This window comes from Chelonia mydas, chromosome 1 (assembly GCF_015237465.2).
Source record: "Chelonia mydas isolate rCheMyd1 chromosome 1, rCheMyd1.pri.v2, whole genome shotgun sequence".
NCBI classification, from domain to species: domain Eukaryota; kingdom Metazoa; phylum Chordata; order Testudines; family Cheloniidae; genus Chelonia; species Chelonia mydas.
In genome coordinates, this window is record NC_057849.1 from 240,679,077 (window position 1) to 240,705,537 (window position 26,461).

At 47.3% G+C, this 26,461-nt stretch overlaps 1 protein-coding gene across 4 annotated transcripts in view; it reads right to left on the reverse strand.

The window, feature by feature from the left end:
• Positions 1-26,461, reverse strand: part of IQSEC3 (IQ motif and Sec7 domain ArfGEF 3) — a 126,057-nt gene that overhangs the window by 33,796 nt on the left and 65,800 nt on the right. For all 4 annotated transcript variants that reach the window (XM_043540583.1, XM_037878182.2, XM_037878189.2 and 1 more), the window contains exons 3-4: positions 9,419-9,707; positions 1,218-2,311 (exon numbers count right to left, since the gene is read on the reverse strand). In XM_043540583.1, the coding sequence (XP_043396518.1) occupies positions 1,218-2,311; positions 9,419-9,707 (1,383 nt within the window). The remainder of the gene's footprint in view (positions 1-1,217; positions 2,312-9,418; positions 9,708-26,461) is intronic.

Below are 26,461 nucleotides of genomic sequence, written 5' to 3' on the forward strand. Positions count from 1 at the left end.
AAGCCTCTTTCTGATAGAACATGTTCAGACTTGTTCATGTTCCATTCCCATCTCAGGTAAAATGTCCACCCACATCTGTGTGTGCCCCCAAATCTGTCTCAGGGTAAAATGCCCATCCAGAACCAGGCCCAAGCCTATCTGGTAAACACCCAAAAGATGTGGGTGTGCTCTGAGACCATCTCTATAAAGCACCTATCCAGACCCCTTTGTCCTCAAATCACTGACTTCATAATTCACATATCCAATCCACGTGCATCACTCACTCGTCTCCTATCCAGGCTTACGTGTACCCCATAAAAAGGCCCATCTTAATGTGTGTGTGCAAAGTTTCCCCCTAGTATGCAGCCTGGGCTTGCCTCAGAAATCATTCTGCTAACGTCATCATCCAGGGACTGGAATGAATACCAAAGTGAAGAGTGACATGATCAAATTGTGAAAGGGCAAAGAACTGTATTTCCCAGGGTTCGTTGCAGTCAAGAGAGTCTCACCTAGAGGCAATGAGCAAACCCAAAGTTCCTCATAGAGCCTCAGTCGCCTTCCGCAAATCCAAGGTACATGACCTTCCACGTTACCTCTTCTGACTCAAATCTCTAGGCTGCTCTGCCTTTGCTTTCACACGGACAGCTTTTTTCACAGGGCATCATTCTGAGCTGTGCGATAGATTGTGATGACTAAATTGGATCTGTCAGGTGAAAAATTCTCCCCAAAATACTGAAGGAAAACAGCAGCTGGAGCACCCACCCTGAGCTAGTTCAGCTCTCGGCACTCTAAACACAAGGCCTGGGTTCAGTTCTCATTCAGAAAAGCCTCAGAGTGAGTAACCAGGGCTTGGGGACAACCCCAACCCAAAGTGCCCTGTTGTCACTAATGAGAGGGGGCCTGTGTCCCATCCCCAGCTGGACAATCCCTTCATCTGGCCAATGGCCAGGGTTCAATCTTCAGCACTCTGGACAGTAACCATGGGGTTTTAGGTTCACTCCCCAGGTATGGTGGAGTATCAGGACAGCAACCAGAGAACCTATGTTCACTACTCGCAGGGCAAAGCAGCTGCACTGTAGACTGGGGATGTGAGTTTAGTCCCCAGGAGGTTGCACCCTGGAACATAAACGAGTTACAACTAGGGATGAATCTAGCCCAATACCATTTTATAGCTTCTCGTTGTCATTAATGGAGAAAGCTATGTGAGATTAAAGGATTTAGTCCCATTAGCCACTTACATGTTAAAGAGGTTCAGCCCAATGCGGTAGAGCCGCTTCCTCATGGTGTCTGTGGAAAGTGTGGGAGATTTGCAGCTGGCTGGATTCTCACAGTGGTATCGCGGGAGGCTCAGAATCATGGCCTGCAGCGCTTCCTTAGAAGATACCTCCGATGCCGACTTGGCTGACGTGGAGGTGCTGCTGCTGCTCAGCTGCTCTGAGTTGTCTGCATTTTCAGACTCAGAGCCCTTGCCCTGCCCGGTCTCATTGTTCGAATCAAACTGGAGTTTCTGCACCACCATTTGTCCTTGCTCCATCACCCCTCCCCCCAAACCATTGGTGTTAACGTTCACCTCGGTGAAGGTGTGACTGTTCTGGAGGACCCTGGAGTCCGGCAGCCCTTCCAGGGCAGCCTGGGACTTTTTGTCTTCCTTTTCCCCATCCCCTGGGCTTTCTTCAATTCTGGCAGCTTGAGAGAGCCCGGCCTGGGCACTGCTGCCAAGACAGTTCGCCATGGACACAGAGGTAGAAGATGAGACTGAGATATTCTTGTTGTCAATCTGGACCGTGACATCCCGGAAGGCCATCATGAGGGTGCTGCTGCTCTTGGGCAAAGTATCTGGCAGCAGTCCCTCCTCCTTCTCTTGCTCTTTCAGTTCAGCTTCCAAGTCCTGGTTTGGCTGCACTGAGCTGGCGCTGAAGGTCTCTCTGATCTGGTATGAGCTGCCATCTTGAAGGGAACACATGGTCTTCAGGCTCCATGTACTGAGGGCGTCATCAATAGACTTGGCCAGGGACTGAACCTGCTCTGTGAAAGAGTCCTCCAATTCAGTCAGGGCCCCGCTGATGGTGACTGGCAAAGATGGGGACCTCACCAAGGGGATGCCCACAAAGTTGTACCCTTCCATCAGGGCTTTATCAGCAGAGAAGCTTTCAGAGTTCTGGACCCGGACTTTTCTTAGTGAGATTCGGCGGGGCATGCGGCTCTCCAGCAGGGAGTTCCGGATCTTCTCAAAGTTTTTGCTGAGTTGGTATTGGCGGAAGGCAGTCTGGATGGTGCAGGCTGCCCTGCGAGAGACCAGGTGCCCTCCGTATTTGTGCTCTAGCATTTCGATCTGAAACACACACACAAACAAGATTTTTTAATTGACTTTTGAAGGCTGTCTACGACCCCAATTTATGCACTGATTAGCTGGAGGTCCCACTGAGTGTCACTGCTAATACTCCATTAGCCTTTTTCCACACTGCGTTGCCTTGGGGATGTCTGCTGGGATTGGAACAGAAGGGGGTCCCTCACAGCAGTGCCCTGGCCATGCCTGCTGGAGCAATGACAATGTGGGCTTCCTCAAAGCTGTGCTTTGGGAATGCCAGCTGTGGTGTCCGCAGTGTGAGCTTCCTCACCACTGTGTCCTGGCAAAACATCAGCAGTATGAGCTTCCTCGTGGCCACGGCCTGGGAAAGCCAGCTAAGACACTGGAACTGTAAACTGTGTACAATGCTGCCCTGAGAACAGGACACCAGCCTCTGAAATTCTTTGGAGTTGAGTCTTGTCAATGCAAGTACAGCACTCCAGCAGTGCGACCCTCCCAAAGCTCCATTAACACTTCTACATCCCTCAGCTACCTCAGCAAAGTGCCTCTAGAGAAAGGGGAAATCACTGAGAACAAGAAAAAAACTAAGGAATTTTAACTGTTAAACTAGGGCTCAGATTAAAACCTATGGACCCAAACCTGTGAACGACTGTCCTCAACTTCCACAGAAGTCAATGGGCATTGAGGTTGCTCAGCATGTGACAAGAAGTGCTCCGCATCTCTCAGGGTCACACCCCTATCTAAGCTCCACTCTTTGGCCTGGTGCACTTTGTGTTTTTCAGGTACCAACCAACCAAATGAAAACAACTCAGAGAGAAAAAGAAAACTGGTCTGAAAGCTGAGAAACTTTCATTTTAAAGGACGAGAAAAGCTATTAAGAATAAATGGCAGGAGACTCTAGACTATGCAATACCTCCTGAGCTGCTAAACACTCTCTCTCTCTCTCTCTCTCTCTCTCTCTCTCTCTCTCTCACACAAACACACACACACACACACACACAGAGCTAGGAGACATGACAACATTAGTCAGAGCAAACCAGCCACTAGGCCTACACTGGGCACTTCATTATGGTTGTTTCTGTGCCACAGTCTGGCCAATTTCCCACATGAACCCAAATGCTGTTTCCTTTTCCCAGTCCTCACTTCATTTTTGCTCTGCAAGTGAAGCCCAAGACATGTACCAGAGGAGGATGCTGTCTGTCTGTCTGCTTCATACATCACCTCAGCCTCAGTCCCAGTGAGTGATCAACAGAGGACAATGTAGGAGGGATGAAGATGAGGGATGATGATGCTGAGGGAAGCAGAAAGGACAAACCCTAATTATCCCCATTGAGATGTGACTAAACTGCTGAGCCTGGCAGGTCCCCTCCCATGTCTGATAAAGGACTTTATTCTGCACAGCCCATGTACAGAGTGGGGTGTGTGTGTGAAAGAGTGAGAATGCCAGGTAGAAATGAGGCACAGGACAGGGAGCACAGGCAGGCTCAATCCTGCATTAACAAGTGAGCGGTTGCATGACCACCGCCTATTAACAGGATCAAGGCAAAGAGGGGAGCACATGGTTAATTGCCTTATATGCAGAGGATAGGCCCTTTCTCAGACACACCGTGTCCGCCTGCACTGTATTCCTTTCTGGTCCCACGGTTCCAAGAGTAGGTCTGCAAAGACCTTGAGGTTTATTACATGCTCACTGTGGACAGGACCAGATTCAAGCATAAGCAGACTATGCCTGTATCTAGGGTTCCAACTCCTGGAGTCACGTGATTGCATCAGAATCTCAGCTTTCTTTTCTTTTCGGTAGATTTCTGGACCTCACAGCTGCAAAGCTAACCTTCAGAAAGCGAACCAAGTGCCTGCCTGCGTCTGCAGAGAGCCTGGAACACCAGCTTTAAGAATTGCTCCATGCATGTCAGTAAGCTATTAACTCCAAGATCCACTGTTGTGAGAGTGAGAGGGGCTTTTGCAGATGCCACCTCTGGAGATGACTCTGTGCGTGGCAGGTGGAGAATGCTACGGGCTTAGCCCTCCATCCCTACAGATACACCCCAGCTTCTGGGTGAAGTACTAAGGTACCGATTACTGCCACTCCTCACCTTTCTAGGGGGGAGAGAGCATGCGGCCCCTGCTGGACGCCAGGGGAGGGCCCTGCTGCTGCTCCTGGACAGGAGAAGGGAGCCCATGCCATTCCAAATAGGAGGTGGGGCCACAGTGCCGGGGCACAGCCTGAATTATAGTGTGCCTAGGGCCCTGGATTGTCTTATGCAGAGCTTAATGCAGAGAATGACGCCTAGTGCCCACCCATAGGGACAGATTCTCCATTGCCTTGGGCAGTCATTTATACAAGTGCAATGTGGGTGCCAAATCCTGCCCGATCAGAATGGGAACCATTTGCACTCGCTTAGCACCAGTATAAATAATGGCCCCAGCTAAAGTGCAGTGACAGACCTAGCCCTGAGCCCTTGCTCAGACTTGTCCTGGAACACACCAGCTTTGCACATCCTGCTGCTCGCCATGTAAGTAAGCACCTGCCAAATCAAGGTCTAAGTACCTTCAGACCATTTATCCCGATAAAGAGATTGTGGAGCCAGCTGTAATGACAATAGGACTTGTCAATAGTCTTAGCAGATGAACTAGGCCTCTGTTTGCCCCTGGGGTATTTTGGGCTGGCCCCGGGGTGCAGGGAAAAGCAGAGGGTTGGGGGCAAGGAGGAGATGCTCTCCAAGACTTATCACACCCTGAGCTCACCCGCCATGCCCCCACCAAACTTAAATTTCAGCATACGATCAGGGCTTTGCCTTTCCACATCTTCAAAGCACGGGAAGGGATGCGGGACAGTCTCCTTTTACAGCTCCCCCACCTCCGTGAGCAATTAGGACCTATCCCTTCCCCATCTTCCTCTGTAAGCAAGGCTCATTTAAATATATGCCCATTAAACCCTCACTTGTGCAGGCACAGCCCAACCAGCTGTGATTGGGAACTGACTGAGAGTCCTAGGTACCACAGCCTGGCATAACAACAAGGAGGCTAGTCCTGTTGTGGGGGAGGGGAGTGGGGGAAGCAGCTATTTGAGAGAAGGGATAATAATAAAGTACAAAACCCAGCAGAACCAGGGGAAGCAGCAGCCTGGTAGTTATCCAGGGTTTCCAAGGAGGTGACAGCCATTCGGGAAGTGTAAATCTCATATGCTCCGTCCTTATTAGAGGCCAGGATGAGATGTAATTGCTGATCTGATATAAAAGGCAGATTCCTGCCAAGCAGAGGCCAGTTTCTGAATAGCAGAGTTTGATGGCATTGGTTCTCAGTGGGAGAGGCGGGAGCTGTCTAAGAGTTCAAAAGCATGGGCCACTGGCACCCCAGTTACTGCAATGCCTGGCACTCTATAAACCCCTACAAGCTGTTAGGGAAATTAATGGTAAAGGGTATTCCCAATCTATGCTGCTTCCTAAAGGCCCTGCTAAGAGCTCTCAAATGCAGGCCAAGCTATCAGAATACTGAGCACTTTCACAGAACTTTCTACCCAAGGAGCCCAAAGGGCTTTACAAAGGAGGATCAGTATCATGAGCCCCATTTTGCAGATGGGGAAATTGAGACACGGAGACTTACACACGGTCGTATGAGTTGCGTAGCAAAACCAGGAATATACCCCAAGTCTCCCGACTCCCAGTTCTGCACCTTGCCCACTGGGCCATGCTGCCACTCCACTTCAGTTGGACTAAATCTATCTCTCTCCCTCCCTCCCTTCCCCCCCCACACTTCAGGAGCCTGCAGCTCAGTGATTTCCTGAAGTCTGCAGTATTCACATTTGCCACTGGACCGATTTAAGGATTTGACACAGCCAGGGGCCCATTCCCCTCCTCTAGCAAGGGGAAAAGGGCATCCATTAGCACTCCACAGCAGCAGGAGCTTATGGAGATGTATGTCTGGCTTGTTGGAGGAACCTTCTCTTTCCACTTGGGAGGTGAGAAAGGGCAGACATGATTGGCTTTCTCTCACTTCTCATAAGCCCTGTGAATCACAAGTAATTGCCTTCTTAGAACTATTCTTCTCTGGGGAGTGATCCTGCAACCAGTGCCAAAGGAATTGAAAAGCAGGAGGGAGGAATTAAAAAGAATAATTAGCTTAATACATTTCTGGCCCTCAAGGCAAGCACCCAGTCCTGATTCAGGCCCTGTGGCTAAATCAGAAACACCTGGGAAATCTCTCTATCCAGGAGGGATTGTGCAGAGATGGGAGTTTTTACAAGCCCAGCCCCAGGCAAACCCCAGTGCCCGGCCTGGATTGCAATGTATTTGAGATACAACCCCTGCGGCAGTGTTGCCTACAGCATGTTCAGGCAAACACAAATACACCACCTCTCCAGAAGCAATGGGCCTGATGTTGATATCACTTATAGCAGTTTTCCCCACTGGTGTCCAAGGAGTTACTCCCTATTTTACAACAGTGGTAGTGAAAGGAGAATCAGGCCCAGTGACTGCATTTTAGCTGCCCAGGGCAGGATAATATATCTGATGTAAAAAAAAGAAAGCTGGGAACCCCTAAAGTGCCTTTCTTACTAGTGTTCTGCCTGCATCCCCCACTCCCAGACCCTTTTCTACTAAGCACCAGCAGCCCCTCACAATGAATGGACAACATTGTATTAAGGGGCCCTGTGGTGATGGGGTGTTGTTCTTCATACACAGGGCATGCTCCATCTCCGATCGCCTGGTGTGGCATTAGAGGGGGTGATGTGCTAGTGGAGATGCTGCCCTTCATACTTTGGACATGCTCCATTTCCCAGCCCAGTGCAAAGTCAGCTGATGACATACCATGCTTCAGCACCTGAGCTAACTACATCATCCAACATCCCATTGTGGTCTTAAGGGGCTTGTTGCTGCCCCAAATAACCCAACATGCTCCATCTCATGGTATAGAGAGCTGTGCCCTCAGAGGCAGGCAGCCAGCCTTCATTGCTGGGCACGATCCATTCATCAACACGCCAGCATGGCATCAGGAGGCACGGTGCTGCTGCAGGTGCTCTGCTTTATATCCTGGACGGGCACCACCTCCTACTTCTCCAACATGGGGCATTATGCTGCCAATAGGTATTTTCCTTTGTAACGTATATGCAATCATCTCCCGAAAGCTAAACAGGGCTTGAGGTACTGTGAGGCGCCCTCTTCCATCATTTTGAAATAAATAACAAAACTAAAGTAGAGCATGAAGATGCTATGATTAGGTGGATTGTTGTGGCAGTGTGAGAAAATCAACCTCTGAGGGCCCAGTTCTGCCACCTGTACTTGCACTGAGTAGTGCCTTACCAGACAGGAAGTCTCATTGAAATCAGTGGGATGACTCATGGGGTAAGGCACTACTCAGGGTGAGTGAGAGTGGCCGAATCTGGCCTGAATTGATATCTTCCTTATTCCAGGAAAAGCGCCTCCTCCAGGACAGGACTAGGGACCACTAAGGAAAGCCAAGAACAGAATGAACATGGATACTGCAATCTCCTTCACCGTGGGGAAAGGTGTCTCTGCCTATGGCAGGCCTAAGGTCCATGGAAGGTCAGTGCTGAGAGGAACCAGACTTGAATGAACATGGGGATAGGCTCTCCCTCTGTCTCAGATCCCTCCAGGGCTGGTTTGGGCTATGCTCGAAAAGCAGTGTTTGGGAGCCCATGGTTAAATGGATTTAGAATTAAGAGATCATGGGCCAGATCCTCAACTGGTATAAATCAATGAAGTTTCATGACTTGAACAGGGCTATGCCAATCTACACAAGCGGAGGACCACCATAAGTATATGCCATGTTTGTTGGTGAAGCTTGTTAGTTATCATCTGTCTTTCCCTTGCCCACTGTGAAACACAGCTAGAGTTGTAAATACAACTCTCCATAAAGACCCAGAGACCCAAGTCCTTTTTGCTGCTCGGTATTTGGGTGGGTCATTAATTGGACCTTTCTGCTTGGGGGCGCCAGAAGCATCTTGTGTGAATTGGAAGGAAGTACTCCCTGCAGCCGCTCCCTGGGTGTGAACCTGGTTAGAATCGACTTTCATTTTCTAAACGGCTCCTGGGAGGAGAGGGAGAAAGGTCCCTCTGCAACTGCTTCTGAAGCTGAAACAATTTGCCCATCACTGCTTAAAAATCATCCTTCTACTGCTGAGCACAATCCAGGCAGAGTGTGTCACTGCCGCTTGTTCAGCCTCCTGGTCTGCAGGGCCTGTGCACGAAGCAGCCTCCAGTAGAGCTGCATCCCATGAAAAGGGCAGAAACGTTCCTCTTAGAGTGGGGCTTTTTCAATAGCGAATCTGCCGTGTTTTAACTGGCAGCGACACAGTGCGTGTGAGGGGCGGCGTTTCTTCTCACTGGCTACGAGGTGGGACCCCAGCATCCCCTGCTGAGAGGAAGATGTGGAGATGCAGCTAGATGTGACTGGGCTGAACTCTGGAGCTAGGCTAGAGCCATGGGCGTGGACAAAAAGGCTGCTGATTTGTGTGAGTCGTCTTCTCTCAGTCTGGTAAGTCTGCCTATCGCAAGAGCATCCATCACCATACTGCTGCTGCTGTTAGTGGTACACTGACAATGTGCTTGGCGCTGTACAAATAAAGACAATCCCTGCCCCAAAGAACTGACAGTCCAAAGGCTCTATGTGAAGGCAGAACAGAGCTGTGGAAACGCCTCTGGATAAAAGGTACCCCCCTGCTCTCAGAACTCCCCAGGGTGTGCTTCTCCCCCTGAACAAGGAGAGACCTTGATCTTCTGGGCTGCCTATAGCAGCATGTGCTCACAACATTTCCTGGGGGGCTCTGCAGCCCTCCACTGCCTGCAAGCCCTCTCTAAAGCTAAAGTCAGGTTTGAGTAGCTGGGTCCATTCTGAACTGTGGAATGTGGAGGGGGAAGGGGGGCAGCAGAGCCCAAGGGGTTTAGGTGAGGTGATGTCCTGGCCAGGCAGGAGGAAGCTAGATGAGGCCCTCACATGTTCCTTCCTCTATAGTCCCTGCATAATGTAGGGGCTAGGCCTGGTCTGTGGAGAGGGCACAGTATGGTCACAGAAACTAGGCTAGCACATTCACAGAGAAATGGCCCCCCGTGGCGTGAATGTGGCCCCACCCTCCCCATCCCCCTCTCCCGTAGCCTGAGGAGGAAGCTGCTGTACCTGTTTATTCTTTAGGTCAAGAGAGAGCTCATAATCGGAGGCAGCTGCATGGGAACACGTGGCCGTCCCTTTGCTGCGCTGCACTCTCACTGGGGAACCCGTGTGATGGAGGCTGGGCTTCTGCACCAGAGGGGAGCACCCCGCTGCCTGCTCCTCCTGCCGCTCTGCATGCTGGGTTTTTAGCGTCAGGGTGTCGGACCTGCCTTCCTGGCCACTGTGTCTGCCGGCCTCCTTCGGATCCTCCGTTTCACACCCGGGTTTCTTGCTGGTGGAACCGCAGGAATCGTCACTGTGAACAAAACGCAACGTTTCTCTTTTTTTATTTGGTTTTTGGATTCTCTACCCTCATTAACTGATCTTCATGTCAAATGTCCAGGGAGCCTGGGCCACAGGGTGGGAGCAGGGAGTGGATCAACACCGTACTTTGACCCAGCAAAAACACTGGCCCCTCCCACCCAGAGAGCCGGTAGGGTGCGCCACACACACCAGCCAAGCCAGAATCGTGTGCTCCAGCTGCAGCCTGTCTGCCTTCCCAGATCATGCTGGGATATAACTTCAGGGGCTGAGGAGAGTGTCCTGGGAGAAGGATGCATCGCCTCTTTCCTGGATCTTGTCCTAGCTACAGGTGGTTATCCAACAGACATCACTTTTGTGCCTACCACTTACTAACTGACTGACTGCTATGTTTGGGGTCACATTTGATTTTGGAGACTGGATCCCAAAGATCCAAGGAACTTGCTTTAACTTCCCTGTGGAGATTTTAAGGGCACAAAGAAATGAAACACAGGTGGCTGAATCTCATGAAGAAGCCATTGGCTTCACGACCAGAGCCATAGACCATAAGGAGGCACCAAGGCAATCTGGCAGCCCTGGGATCCAGAAACACTAAAATAAACCTATAGAACAAAACATTAGCAAGTGACCTCCAGGGCTTCCAGAAAGGAAACCGTCCCATCCTGGCCCACAGAGAAGACTCCTGCACTGATGGTTCCCAATGGCGATAGGATCACACCCTTCTTCCCTCACAGCTACATCTTCCGGGCAAAGGGATAATGGTATAAAACCAGTGCCCATTAACAGTGCATCCTAAGGCAGCTGAAAGGTGTTGTTGGACAGTATGGGATCTGTGTGTGTCTGGTCCTCTGGAGATGTTCAGTTGCTAACCTTGCTTGCTAAGTGTTTTCTGAAATCAAACAGAGACTTTCATCCTCAGGGGAACTTTCTGAATTACTGAATCTGATTCTCCTCTTCAGGACTACACCAGCGTCATTCCACTGACCACATGGAGTTACTCGTGATTTACATGAATGTACAGACCAACCTGATCACATTCTGATCTCTGTTGCACTGATGTCAATATGTTGTAACTCCATTGACTGCAATGGAATTATTCTGATTTAATTGAGATCCGAATCTGGTCCGGGAATGCCATTTTCTCAACGCTCATAGATATGCATGTGAAGTATATTCTATTATTTGACTTGATTCTTGAGTACCTCTGGTATTTGAATCCTTATATAGGTCCAGGGTATCTTTAATGTCAGACTTGTTCTATCTTAACTTCTCTTCCCTTCTGGTGTATATTTTAATAATTGTACCAGCATCCATGTACTATCCATTTTCTTTTGATCCAGCAGTGTAGCCTTTTTCACTGTACAGTTCTAGGGATGACCAAGTGACCGTCGGTTTAATTTCCCATTTACTTCAATGGGAGCAGGACTGGGTCACTGGGTCACAAAGCTCACTTAGCTGTGTAACTGGGCACCGATTCAGCAGGTCATTTAAGCACTGACCTAAGCGCTTTGCTGAATCAAGGTCACTGAGGTTCAGACTTCCTCTACTGCAGTTCAGAGCCTGGACAGTTGACTAGAACACTGACTTCCCGGAGAGCATAGCAGGCCTCTGGGTGCCAGAAAATATTCATTATGGCCCTGATCCTGCAAACACTAAGCATGTGCTACCCTTTACTACCACAGCAGCCCCACTGATTTCAACACGGCTATCCATGGTAGTAAAGTTAAGCACGTGTGTAAGTGTCTACAGGATCAGGGCCCATTACTCTATGGGGTTATACTTAATCTGTAGTATGTTGCATAAATTTGGTTTACGGGGCACTTTTCAAATGAGTGGCTCTCGCGGCCTCTGTTTGTCTGGCGGAGTCTGGAATCTGTGTGAGAGAGCAACACGCAGTGCTACCAAGGCGCCATGTTTCGCTGAGCTATTATTTGTTAGGGGGCTGGTTGAGGGAGTAGGACATTATAAATCTTTTTTTAAAGTCAAAATTGTCATGGAGAGCCGCTTGTTCATATAAATCTAAATAAAAAAATTAACTATGTTACAAACGGGCAGAGTTAAGACCGTGTGTGTGACTTGAACTGACTTGGAGTGCTTACCCAAACAACTTGAACATCGTTGGTCTGGTAATGTAACTTACTTGTGTGGAATTTCCTAGAGGTGTTTGTTTGTTGGTTGGTTAAAAGACAACGAAGAGGGGCAAACACAGGGAGCATCACTTTCCAGGCCTTTGCAGCTCTGCGGGCATGCTACTAATTGGCAACAGTGGCTGGACACCAGAACACTCCGTCCTTCACCCATAGGAGGGCCGGAGGAGAGAGTTTTCTCCTGGAGCTGCACACAGGCTACAATGCATCAGGTCTGAGGTTCCCACTTGCCAAGCTTACAAAGGACCTGATCTCAAACTCAATGGAAGGATTCCTGCTGAGCAAGCGAGTGTTGAATCAGACCCAAAATGTTCAGCAGCCCTCTTAAACATCATTATACTTTCAGTACACTTCTCGCTGCATAATTAAGGGCCTACGCCTGCAAAAACTCATGCACATGCTTAACGTGACGTATGTGAGAAGTACCATTGATTTCAATGGGTGCTACTTACTATGTGTAAAGTCAAGCACATGCTACGTCTTTGCAGGATCAGGGCCTCACCTAGCCGCACCTGCCCCTGCAATATTGCCTTTAATGGCACACTTTCTGAGCTCAGTGAAAATTCCCATACATGATGTAAAGTGCATGTGCAGCACGAAATTTTCTAAGGGTCGTTCCTCGGTCAAATAAAAACCACAGTTCAGTGGAGCACTCAAAGGCATTTCTCAGTGAGAGCTAATTCCATGCTAAATATAAACTTTGCAACCCCCTACTGTGCCTGGCTATCGAGTTGTTCAGAAAATGGTTAGAAACATCCCTTCTACAGTGGGAGTCTTATCTTTTTCTACATTCCTTTTATGGGGAAAAGGCTGAACTGTTTTTGCTCAGATGTAAAAAACAAACCAAAAAACATACTCCACCTTTAGGCAAGAGACCAAGGCTGGGGAATTTCAGCTCACTATGTCAGCTTCAGAGGGGTGGGAGCAATAGAAAATGGGGCTGGAATGGCACTTGTGATGCAACCTCACCTGCAGCATTTCAGTCGCAGCTGCTCCTGCTACTATGTTCTTTTCTTTCAGTTTGCTCCCATGCAAGAGTCCCTTGTAAAGTAATTACATGAGGGTGGGGTGCTATTCCCAGTCCTTTCTCGGTGGAAACGGATTAAGTCCCCACATGGGAAACCTAACTTCTTGTGATTCAAACAGATATTGAAATCAAAAACAAACTAACACTTTTCTATGTTGTTTCTGATCCTTAGCCCCTATCCTGGAGATCTGGCTGGGTGCAGACTGGAGTTTCACCCAGAAAGCGTTCGAAACCTGTGAAAAAGAAAAGTGCTTTCCAGAGAGCTTTAGAGTGGCCTCACCTACAGGCACACTATCTCAAGGTGTGATCTTCTATCTTCCTAAGCTAAACCGAGCTAGGGCCAGACAGTACTACATGGGAGACCTCTAGACCTGCTGCAGGAAGTGGTGTTCTTATTAGACGATTCAGTTCATGGCCCTGCTCCCAAAGTCAGTATGGAACCAGTGCCTGTGGTGCTACAGGGTACAGAGCTCTTGAATGTGCTGCTTCTTGGATGAAAAGAAAATACAATTTTTCTAACTGCTTGTAATCATAAAAAATTCCATGTAGAGGCTAAGTGCGAACCCCAGTGCCCTGGCCAAATTCCAACTATGTTAATTACGTTCTGCATCCCTAAATTACCCCTATCATTTCAATTGTCATCCGAATTCTTTACTTGCTGTTCTAAAGTGCTGGGTAAAATTGTTATGTACTATTAATGAAATCTGTATTTCACCCCGTGCTATTCTTGCATGATGGGCAGAGGGATAATATGTGGTTTGTACAATCCGTTAGGAAAACTTTGTAAAGTGCTTTGGGATCCATTTGGTAGATGCATGATCACTTGCATCCAGATATAAAACTGAGTCAACCAATTCAGCTGTTTCGTTATTTCTGGATGCTCCTATGTGACTTTTATGATCTAAAAACACAAGCTCTGCTGGTTACTACTAATAGAATTTGGTTGTTGTAGAGAAGACACCTGCTTAATGTTTCAGATAGTTCCTGCCTGCTATTATGCTGCTAACCATGTATCCACTCTTGTAGACAAAAGTCAGTTGCTAAAGTTGTCCTAAAATTAAGATTGCTGATGAAGTTGATGGATATAGAAAACAGGACTCTGGTCATTTAGATTAAATACTATTGCTGGTCTAGCATGACGCACGTCGCGAAGCAGGAACATCAGTGTTCTAGAATTGAATGTGGGTGTCTCCTTGGAGAGGGGAGGATGGTGCTACAACCTCATTTGGATCTACCCCTTTGATGCACTAATAAACTTTCCTGTCAGTGTGCTGCATAAACAAATGAGGTCTCCAAACTTTAGCTTCTGTATGTGGAGAAATACCTGTGCTTTTTTGGGTGTTTCCTTGAAGTTCTTCTGAATTTCTGTGAAGGGGAAAAACAGAGGAAAGACTGGAGGGAGGTGACAGAGGAAAAGGAGGACTGCTCAGGTATTTTTTTTTTAAGGCTTCCTTTTCTCTCTTGCTACTAGCAGTCTACGAATTGCGAAATGATAAATGAAGGTTAGCGACTCCCAAGCCCTTCAAATGGAAATGAGTACCAGACACATCACAGGTGGTTCTCGCCTTTCAGGTTTGTATGGAACTGCCATGCCAATGTTCTGGAGTGCACTGTGTTGTCTGTGTGCTGGAACAACCGCCATTTCTCTTTAGTTCTCAGATCATCAAAATGGCACGTTGCCTCGGGGTCCTCTGGCACTCCTCACTGATACTAGAGGCCCAAATAGCCATTGCTGATAGAAATATCTTCTTCCATTTGCAGCTAGGCATGAGACTGTGCCTAATACTGACAGATTTACTGATATAGACCTGGCCTTGGTGATACATGTTTTCAAGACCACCAGATATGAGCACTGTGATGCCCTATTACTTGGGAAGGAACAGGCAACCCCTGAAATATATTCAAATGCAGATAATCTACACCAGTAAGTGGGAGCACATCGCCTGGGCACTCCAGATACTACACTGGCTCCTTGTTGAAAACCAGATCCTGTTCAAGGTAATGGTGCTAATCTTCAAAGCTCTCAAAGAATTGATTATGAGGTACGTGGTGACCACCACTGCTCCAGGGCCAGGACTTTTCCATGAGACCTACCCAACTCTGGAACAATGCAGCTCTCCAAAAGAGTAAGGCTTGTTAGAGTTGGCTTCCTCAACCACCATACCATGGCTACATAACTCACTGCAGGTCAAAGTGCAAGACCCATCTCTTTGCCTTAGCTTTCCTACAATAAACTATAGCAAACAAATGGCTAAGACCAGAGAGAGTGGTAGGGATGGATACACACTACATAGTTGGGTGGGGAGGATGGAGTGCTGGAGAGAAACAATCGGAACTCTTTTCTTTTTGTGGTTTCATGTCACCCCACTAATGACTCCGGATGACTGTTTTGGGTGTGTGACTTACAAACCTTCCTTCAAGGTATTAAAGCTCAGTAACTTAGGTTTATGCTCTGTGCTCAGGCAAAGACTAGTCAAGAGAATAAGGCTGCTTGAGTGACCATGCTCCTCCTTGAACCTATCTCACAAAGCTGTTAAGAGGATCCATTAGTTACTGTTTATACAAAGCTTTGAAATACTGTAAGTATTCAGTATTATTATGGTCTGAGGTGTGGGTAAGATTTCAAGCCTTCGAAGGCTACAGAATCAAAACCCTTAGAAAGGGCCATATGCAGAACTATAAAAAATGTTGCTAGCAAGAGCCAGGAGCAGGGAACATGGACTCTATGTCTGCAAGAATCTATCTTCTCTCTCAAGACACGTCAGCACTTTCCCCTGCCTCCTCTTTCCTCCCTGAAAACAACTGCTGAGTTGAGCACAGTCCAAAATGCTTTTTCAGTTTCCTCCATCTCAGTCTTCCCTGAGGACATCCCTGGCATATGGTGAATGTGTTGATCAAAACACAGTGAAAAATGGCTCAGGCAGGATTGGCAACATATTATGAGATTTTTTTTCAGGGTTTGGAGACTCCTGATGTGCTGAGATGGAGTATCGGGTGTCTGAGCTCAGCAGAATTACTGCTAAGGAGTTTGTAAGCTGGGGTTCGGGAGTGACTCCGCAGCACACTTCTCCCAGAGCATATTGACAATGATATAGAACAAAGCACCAGCTAGTTAGGCAAGGATTCGTCCTCTTGGTGGGTTAGTAGTATTTCCCATGCCAACAGATTTTTAGCTTTCTTAGATATTATCCTCCAACAGAGACAAAAATAGAAGCCAAATTCTGATCTCATTTACATCTATATAACCCTCTTCTAGTCAATAGAGTCTGATTCTCTTCTCACACTAGTTTTACACCAGTGGCATCACTCCTGGTTTAGAGCAAGGTAACCGAGATCAGAACCTCTCCTTACTTGTGTTATATGTTTTAACAAAATCTATAGCACATACCTGTAAAATATATTTAACAATACAGCAAATATATTTGAAATTAATTACATTTCACATCCTTTCCAATAGATTGAACTGGACAGCATCACTTAAACATTATCAGAAGGGGTCTTTGTGATATAGCTAGAGAATATCATAACTTTATGTGGTGCCTCTCATCCCGTGGGATCCCTGTTTGCCCAAGTTAGAGCACTCAGGTTCCATAGTTTGGTATTGAAATTGGTCTTAAACAGGACACCATGTATTATGCGATTCTGAGGCTGTCGCATAATCCAGCCCATTGCCACGGAATGGTGCTCCAGAATCTAAGCTCTTATTATTTTTAAAGCAAGTTTCTAGTCCTTATGGTTGCAAAGATAATCTTCCAAATGTGAACCTATGCTAATTGCCTGACTGAGCGCCCAGATGCTAAATTAGATACCCTTCCTTATATGCTTCAGTGCTAACACCAGGATCTCCATAGAGTATGTCAGAATCACTTGTCAATCCAAAATACAGCCACCAGTGAGGTGGAACACAGCCGTTGCCACTCTGCATTGGAAACATTACACAGCAGCTTTTAGTAGAGGCTCCAGACCTAATTCTCTATTGCCCTGCACCTCGTGCAGGGATTTGCACCATTTCAAAGTAGGTGTAAAATGCTCCTTGGTCAGAATGGTAATGATTCGCACCCATTTTTCACTAGTGTAAATGACATGAAAGGCAGTGAAGAATCAGGCCTCCAAGCAACAACATTTGTCTATGGATCCAGTTTCATAGCATAGGGTGACCATACGTCCTGTTTTGGCCAAGACAGACCCCTTTTTAAACCCTGTCCCCAATGTCCTGACTCTTTTGGCAAAACTGGGCTTTTATCCCATTTGCTCTTGCCAACTGATCATCAGTTGGCAAGAGCAAATGGGACAAATGCCCAGTTTTGCCAAAAAAGGGGGGTGTGCCCCCCTAGGGGCAGTGGTGCTGGAAAGGTTTGTATAGCGGGGGTGCTGAGAGTCATTGAACCAAACTCTAAACCCTGTATATGATGGAAACCACTTCAAGCCAGGGGGTGCGACAGCACCCTAGTTCCAGTACCTATGCCTGGGGGGCACAGAGGAATATTCGGGGCTGCGAGTGGTGACATAAGGCACCAGGTAGCGGGGCTTGGGCGGTCAGCCTCAGGCGAGCGCCGACACCCAGGTGGCTCAGCGCAGTGTCCCACTTTTACTTTGGGAAATACGGTCACCCTAAGCACAGCCATGTGTGAAGTGTGTCCAGGGTTTGGCTTTGCTCTGCTCTAAGGAGGGAGACTATTGCCAACATTTAAATTCAGTTTGTGGATCCAGGCAAAGCTTCTGAATACTCCCACCCATAATATTCTAGCCCATTCAGATTGGGGCCTACCTCTTGCTTTTAGGAGGGAAAGATGGATGGGCTTTGGCACGCTCGGTGGAAACAAGTATAGGGCCAAATTCAGTGGAGACTGAAATGGGGGGGTAAGTTATATGTTGAGTGTAAGATGGTCAAAAAATGAGTCTAAGTGGCAAAGTGGTGAAACCTGTATCACACGCACACAATGGGTGTGTGAACCAAGTTTGAGCTGAAGTTAATGGGAGCTGCACCCACTCATGCATTTGATCCAATGGGAGTTGCATTTGCTTATGCCAAGGCTGAATTTTATCCCAGGGTGTTGGGGATGATGCAGTGATGGGGATGTAAGTTAAGGTGGTGGTTTCTTAGACCCACTTTCTCCTGTTAACAGCTTTTCCTGCTCTACCTCATTGTGTCCTCTTGGCATGTAAGCCATCTGCTGAATGTTAAATCAATGCACATTACATTGCATTACCACTTACTCCCATTTTCTGACCACTTGGATGAGAATGTCACTGCTGAGTTTGGCCCAGAATTTTCTCTTCAGGTTTCCACTAATACTGGGCAGGGATTTTTTTGCTGAGCCTTGTCCACATTTCTTTAAAATCATTCAGCAGCCAGTGGTTAAATCAGAGAAACAGAACTCTCTGATTCTGATCTCACAGCCACTTAACCAAAATGTTACTTCCACTCACTCTGAAGTTGGCACACTGGTGCTGTGTCTCCTCTCATGCCAGCTTTACATTTAGAGGGAATTGATGTGAGAATAGGTGGAGGGGGCTGATAGTAGGTTTAAGTGACAGCAACTTAGTCTTTGTCTACAATGGGATTTCAGCCATTTGTGTAGCTGAATCAATGCAAACCCTTAGCATAGTCAGGCAAAGCCACTGTTGCATTGGTGTCTTTAAACTGTGATGTATTGGAAACTAGTTAAAAATGACAAGCTATCACTTCAAGTGCAAGGGATTTCCTGGTCCTGCTTGCAGACTATGGGGCTCTAAGGGAAGCCATGTGGTCTGGGTCATCTGAGTCAGTCAGCAGTCAGGCAATCTGGAAAGAGCCAGCTTCAAGCAAGGTGGGGATGAGTTGTGTCTCTCTGTTTTAGGGACTAGCCTGTTTTCAGGTTCTTGTGTGTTATTGTTCTGAATTTTAAGTAATAAAGTAGTGTTACGTTGCGACCTTCCAGCAAGGGTATTTATGTTTTAATCTCACTTCTCTCTGTGTATGTTGTGAACATAACAAAAACTAGGGTAAAACCACCAGTGCAAATAACACCGCACTGGTGTAAATCACCTATCTGTTTATCTTAGGGCTTTATACTACTGTCCATCACCATAATATGTTTACACTAGGCTGTGTACCAGTGCTGCTACATCTCTCACTGAAAACCCAGTACAGACTAGGCTTTATACTCTTTCTAGACTCCCTTAGACTCGCCTCTAAATTTAGTCCAGTATCAGTCCGCTGTAGAGTCCACTCACTTGTGCCAGCCTAAGTTCTGTGCATTTCTTCTCTCCCATATACAGGACACATGCTTTCCTTTTTTCAAAAAGAATGGAATTGCCCATGAAAAATAACATGTAAAAAGTTCACAGCTGAGGCTAGATTTATAAACCCAATGAACAGTTCAAAAGATTTGCAAAACCACCAGCCTCGGAGAGGTGGCTCTCCCCTAGTAAGTAAAGGGATGGTGGGAGTAGGTCACATGTGTATCTGAATGTTAGCATGTAGGAATATGTCACACGTGGGTGGCAATATGTCACATGTGTCGTTACTCAGGAATTTTCATTGAGGTTCTTATGTCTGTTCAGTGGTATTTCTGGATCCCAGCTGGATAGTTTCTCTCTCCTCTTTCTTTCTTCCATCAGTGACTCCTACTTCACCCTCCTCTGGAACATGGGGCTCAGCCTATGGAACTGCAGCCTCTCTTTCAGCCGCCCACTGTGTTTATGCCCTGGATGCCATAGTCTCTGCATTTCCGCCCTGTCTTTGTGGGTTAGATGAAGGAGGAGATCCTGCAGCTTGTCACTGCAGAGTAGATTATGCGTGGCTACATCTCGCACGCCACCTGCACATACCAATGAGGTGTGAAAAACACCAAGTGAACATTGAGGAGGAGGGAGTCTCATTCTCTTCAGGGTTTAATTACTTTTACTTTAACCCCAGACCCCTCTTGCCTCTGCAATGTTTGGTAAACATGACCTTTTAGAGGAGGAAAAAACAGATGGCAGCCTGCATTAGTGTAACTGGCCGCTCAGCGCCCCAGGAAAGGGAAACTTGGCTTCTCAGAAGCAGTCTTTCTGCCACTTCAACTCAGATCTCTTGGCTCCTTGTCCCTAAGGCAGGTTTGAACATCACCGAATTTGCTGACAAAAGCCTGCCTATGCAATCAAGCAGAAGATAGAATTTCACTGTTAAGATCAGATGAGTTCAGGGCTGGGAGCCAGCAGGACCTGTGTGGAGAAGGAACACCTGAGTTCCCCCAAATTTCATCTACCCACAAACTGTATCAGAAGGACTCGCATGACTCGTGGATTTTGTGGAGCTGGTCACTGCCAGGTGCATGGTACAGCACAGTAGGAGTAATCTTTTGGACTGTACCCTTTTCAGCCTGTTGGGCTAAGCTTTGATATTGACTATGGCCTCCCAGAGTATGGTATCCCTCTTAGAAAACACCCACAAGTTAGCACTGAAAGCAATGAATGAACCTGCCTCACAGAACGCCTCAAGTTTCAGAGATAGTAAGACACGTTGGCTTTGTTTCTGGCCTCACATATTTCCTCCTCTGTAGTCAATGCAGCACTGTCCATGCAGTTCTGACAGCAATCCCCAATGACTAACTGTCCTTTGTGTTAACCTCAGGAGAAAGAAGCTCAAATACCCTCAACAGCAGGAGCAATGTGGTCTCCCCAACAAACGTATCCCAGTCACCAGCAACCTGCCTGAGAGATGAAGTTCAGATCCAGAGTAGGATTTACCCAAAGTTCCAGAGAGGTCAGATCCAGCATTTTGGTTTGGCCCGTTGTACAAAGAGACCAGGATAGAAGCTTTCAGATTAGAACTTCCCCACCTCAACTTCTCCATCACTGTCACCATCACCAGCCTGGGCAGCGGGAGCAATGCCCTATTCCCCTTCCTCACAATTATATGTGTCACGGCCACCTCCAACCCAGCCTCACCGTCTTTGCCTTCTACACACTTTTATTCTTTCTAGGTCACTGCCCTTCACTGAGTCTTTATCCCCTCTTCTAGCTCTCTTCACTAGAATGGTGGACAAGGTGGCTCAGTAGCCTACGCCTCTAGTTTGTCATATCTAGACATGTAGGGCCTTCAGATTCAATGTAACCTCAGTCTTTCATCTTTCTGAGGCAGATAAATCAATCCCATTCTGTAGTTTGTTGTACAGGGACCTTGCAGGTGGGATCATAAAAAGACAGGATTTTATATTGACAGCAAAGCTCTAGAGGCACTTCTATACTAAGGATCAGTGTAAATTGGCATAGCTCACTGGAGATTTGCTGATTCTCACCAGGGGAGGATCTGGCCCTGTAAGTACCATTCTGTTTTTGAAACCAGCTCATAACATGCTCATCCAATCCTGTTGAGCAGTGTCCATACCAGCATTTTTCTCAATAGAGAAATGTGCCAACCATTTTTGGGCATACTATGATATTAGTGCCTTCTGGAAAATTCCAGGCACCTGCCCCATATGGCTACAATGCCCAAAGGACCTGTACACAAAGCAGCACCAGCAACGCATGGGGCAATGCTCTCCAGGGTGTCCAACCCTACAGAAAGATGTGAGGGAAGAGGACCAGTCACACAGGCAGGCACACTTGTGGGGGTGCCATCTACCCAGCAAAATGAACTCATAACTCAGCATGTTCACAGGAAGTATGCCATCCTAGGCCACTGGCAAGGGTGACACATGGCTGCTGCCACAGTGACTAACACAGCTGTCCATGTGGCATGTGGATACAATCCTTAGTTATAGACAACCATGTCGCTAGCTGGAGTCAAGATCAGTGAAAAGTTACCAGCAAGCATTTTCCAAGGTGGTGCCCAGTGTAAGTACCAAAGTAAATGTGGCCATATGCGCAGAAGTGCAGACCAACTCTAGCACCCACACACTTCAGTGAGACTTGTAGGCACTCTCCATTTCTGAAAATCGGGGCCATTTTTTATTTAGGTGCCGAAATGTGGATGTAGTAGCCTAATTTTATACCTCCAGGTTTGAAAAATTTGGTCATAGGGTAGAAGAGGCCTAAGAATCTACCCCCGTATCTGAGCTAAACGTCCCCTCGCTCTTGTGCAGCAAACATGCTACTGCCTCTTGTGCACCACACCAGAGGGAGCTGCATTTCAGTATTATTACATGCATCTATAGGCTGGTTTGTAAAGTGCTTTGGGATGAAACGTGCTATAAAAATGTAAAATATTATCTCCTTGGCCTCCATTTAAACACCATCTCCTCCACCCCGTCTCATTATCCCCACTAGAAACCTCATCAGTTTCATTTTTACCTACGGTTTTGGTATCTCCAGTCATCCTCAGCTTGATCAAAGTTACTCCAGTCCTTCTCCTCTTCATCACCTCTGGGCCACTGGCATTTAAAATTTCCACAACATTCTCTCCAAGCAGCATAATGCAAAGTAAACGTGTACGGTGCCCAGGAAAGAGCGGAGGAGTGGCAAGAATGTGTAAAGCTTATATGCTCTTAGATTCCAGTGAGTGTGCTGACTGGAGCTGAGAAGGCGCCCCAGCAGCATGTGCTCCTCTCACTATCTTGTCATGGTCATTGCCTGTGAGATCTCTCTCCTCCTCCTTTCCACGCTGCCCACAAGATCCTGCTCACTGCCACCTTTATCCCATCACCACCAGCTCCTTCCACTCCAGCAGCAGGTTTCATAGTGAGGATCATTTTGCCACTATGGCTGGGAATTTGAACTCCCGTTTGTGCCTTTGCAAACCTCCCCTGGTCAGAGTGTTCATTGCCAGAGAGAAGGGAGTGGCTCCTTGCTCACCTGCTGCTCACAGACTGACATGGTGGCAGACAGACAGTTCTGACGGGCAAAGCCTCCCACTCTTTGCTGGCTGTTTAAAGAGATCAACGAGACAGCTCTTAGTTGCCCTGTGATGTGCTCCCCTTTTAGTCTGTCAGGCCTGAGCTTTTTATCTCTTCCTACAGGATCTGAGAGCCTGTGAGGGCCACTTGCTGGGTAGAAAAAGGAATGGGGGAAGGGGCTTTGGCGCACAGCTGCGCTCTTTCAAGACAGCTTATTTCAATTTGAACACAGGGCATGCTTCACAGTGGGATGAGTAGAAATATGGACCCACAGATACATCCTCTTCTGCTGGTGAGGAAAGCATGCACTGCTACACGGGGAAGGATAAAGGGCCATTCGGGTGCTTGTGCTGATATTTTACTGCATGCACATCTGCTAATAAAAGCTCAGACATTCACTGCTGTTATTCCAGATTTACACCAGTATAAATAGGAATATCCTGGCCCAAAGGTCCTACTCCGTTCTTTCTCAAATATGCTTTCTCTCTCGCTCTCGCTCTCGTTCTCTTTCTGATTCCTTTTCTCTTTCATGCCATTCTTTCTTTCTGTTCCTCTCTGCCTCCTTGCCCTCTCTATCAGTACCACTTTTTGCGCTCAAGAGAATCAGCTGCATACAACGAAGTAGAACACCAAGATCACCCCCAAACCAGGACTGAGCTTCCCAGCATCCTCTTCCAGTGTTATAACCATGAACCTGTAGCCTGTGGAGGTTACATCAAACTGGGGATCAGCTGTGACTGATCCTCTCCCAATGTCATTGCCACCATCATGAACATCACAAACAGCCAACTCTGTTCCACGTGGGAAGAGATTATCAGGCTGCTCCCCACCCCATGTCTGGGTTTCCCTATGGCAGGACCTGAATATGCAATGGAGTAAACATAGAAATAGAAGAGCAGGAAAGATTAACTCGGGTGAAATGCCGAGCCATGGAGTTGTTTGTGACTCTACCAGCCTCAGTTCTCAGAGCGAGCTGACCACAAAAAGCAGGCTCTGTCTGATGTGTATTTTTCAGAATCTACAGTGTGAGGCTTAGGTTTGGTTTCCTTTGGACCCTGTCTCCTGCCTTCTTCCCACTGGAAGGAGTGGATGGAGGGCAAACCTTCGGGAGGATGCTCAAATGCTCAGCCGTTCTGCAGTTCCTTCCCCTCACCTGAACGTTGGGAGCGGATTCCTGAGGCAAGCTGGAGGGAAATGGCTGCTGCGCCTGCTGCTGGGAGGCAGGAACAGGAAGCTGCCCACTTACGGCCTTTAGTCAACGGTTCAGTTCCACCAAATCCCCATTAACAAACAGAGCTACTGTGGTTTTGTGCTTAGAGCACCCCTGCTGTTTCTGCTGCTGCCTTCAAAGTGAGCAGCTCCTATTTTCAGAATAATTTCCTAATGAATAACAATCATCCCCTATAAGAAACCCCAAAGAGCGGCTGGTGTCTGGTGGAAAATGACATGTAAAAATTCTTCTTTATATAAATAATTCCTCCTATGTTTGATAATCCCATATGTTTCCATGCATGCCTTGAATCTCCACTTCTTCCCTCTCCCCTCCTTTATCTTTGGGCCTGAATCTGTGAGCTACAGAATGCCCGTCACTCCCATTGACCTCAATGGGCGTTACAGATGCTCAGCATCTACCTGGTTTAAGCCCTTTGTTATTAAGAACATCAGTATTAAAGCAGGGTCTCTGTTCCTTAGGAGTTTACCTGCTCCTGCTGCCTTTCACCCTCTCTGGTATAATCATTATCATTCTGTGTTTGTAGAGATGGGCCAAAATCCTAGGTTAGAGCAAGCCTAAAGTTTTGGAATGGTCCAGATCTGGATCCTGATATGCTCAGAATATTATGGCCAACCTCTGTCTCTATCACTGCTAAGCAATTTCAGAAACCAGTATCTGAACATACCTAAATTCTGGGTGACTTCAAAGCTGGAACCAAACATCACACTCTGCCTATATCTCTGCAATGGGCTGAAACCAAATCCCAGGCATCACTGAGTCGGAGGGATGTTTTGCTCGATAGCTGAACTCTGCAGCCCCATCCCCCTCTGTTTGTGGCATCGCCATAGCAGCAATTGCTATGCCTCAAACAGAAGATTATTAGGTCTACAGGGAGGAAAAAATAAGAAATAGATGAGCTGCTCAGAAACAAAAATCCTCTCTTCATGCTGGTGACCTCAATAAGGGAAAGAAATGAGAAGAAAAGAGTGCAAACAAGACGTGCTAGTGAAGCAGAATTGTTGCTGAAACTTCTCTCATTTCTTTTTTAAAATAATGTTGTGTATACATTTAGTTGGGGAGAAATGAGCCAGATTAAAAGCCTCAGATGCTGAAGTTCCCAGTCCTCAGGACTGGTATAACATGGACAGTGGAAGTGCAAGCTGTCTCCATGCTGCTTCCACCCTGACCTGGAGGAGCCAAACTCTACAAATTAGGTAGATACTCAGTCTCCATAATCTATGCAATCTCGGAGCTTCCTGTTTAACATGGTTAGCAAGGGGGCCAATTAGTGACAGCTGTGATGCTGATTTGTGGACGGGCAATAGAGCCCCTAGATTACAGACTGGAACCACCATTGCATGGGCTAGAGAACAGCCACCAGAGGATAACAGCCATCGTTCACAGCAAACCCAAGGTGGGTGGAATCAGTGACCTCAAGGTGCCAGGCCCCATACCCTATTATCAATCCCATCAGCCAAAAAGCTGGCAGAATTCTTTCTACATACGATACTGTTACAGTGTTTTCTGTAAGGCATTAGCCAGCCTTTCACAACTATAAACATAATGGACCAAAATCAACCCTCATGTAACTCAGTGGAGTTACATCTGGGATGGATTTGGGCCCATTAAAAACATATTCAGAATCTTCATCATTCCCTTCCTGGCTCCAAGTCTTGTAGAAAGGTGTCTCCGTGAGGCATAGAGTGGAGGATGCCTGGACCAGGGAATGATTCAATTCCCATTTACTTCAGTGGCTCCAGCCTTAGAGAACATCACACATCCAGTCCAAACTAGAGGTGCTGCTAGAGTCTTGTGGAATTCTGGGAGGCAATTTCGAGTGACTGGGGCAAAACCTAAGTTGGCTCAGGGCAAAGTGGTGCGTGGATTTTACGAAGCAAAGTACGATGGAATAATGAGAGGGCCTCTGGGATACAATAGTGTGATCACAGGTAGGGGGCATGCCACTGAGACAACAGTGAGCATGTGAGTATTTACAGTTCTCTTGTGTTAATGCCTTTCAAAGTTTACAGAGGTCTTTTTCTTCCTGTGAAGAGACGTAATACAAGCACGACAGAAATAGGTCGGGTGAAGACACAGAAAGAGGTGACGGCAAATAACCTTCCAGGATAAAGGGGTATCAGAATTAAGGAACCACCCTCTTCCCACTGCTGCCCAAGACACCTGCTCATTGCCACATCTGCTCAGGCTGCCTGGAGGAGTGCATTGCTGCATGAGAGGCCATGTTTCTGCTGGCCAGAGGCCTGAGACATTGAGGTATTTGAAAGGACCTTGTCCAGAATCTATCCATCCACTTGTTACCCCTCTGCACATGGCCACAGGGTGCCATGCACATGGGATCGCTTCCATCTTCCATTAATGTATGTTAAACACTTAGCAGTTCAGAGACATGGCAAGAGGGAATTTCACAATGGCTGCAGGAGAGGCTGACCTGGAGATGAGACCAAAGGCTCATTTCCTCACTGGTAATTGGTGCTGAGATTCCAAGCAGTAGCCAGGCTGTGGCAGTGACTAATCCAGCAGGCACTTTAGGAATGAGTATGC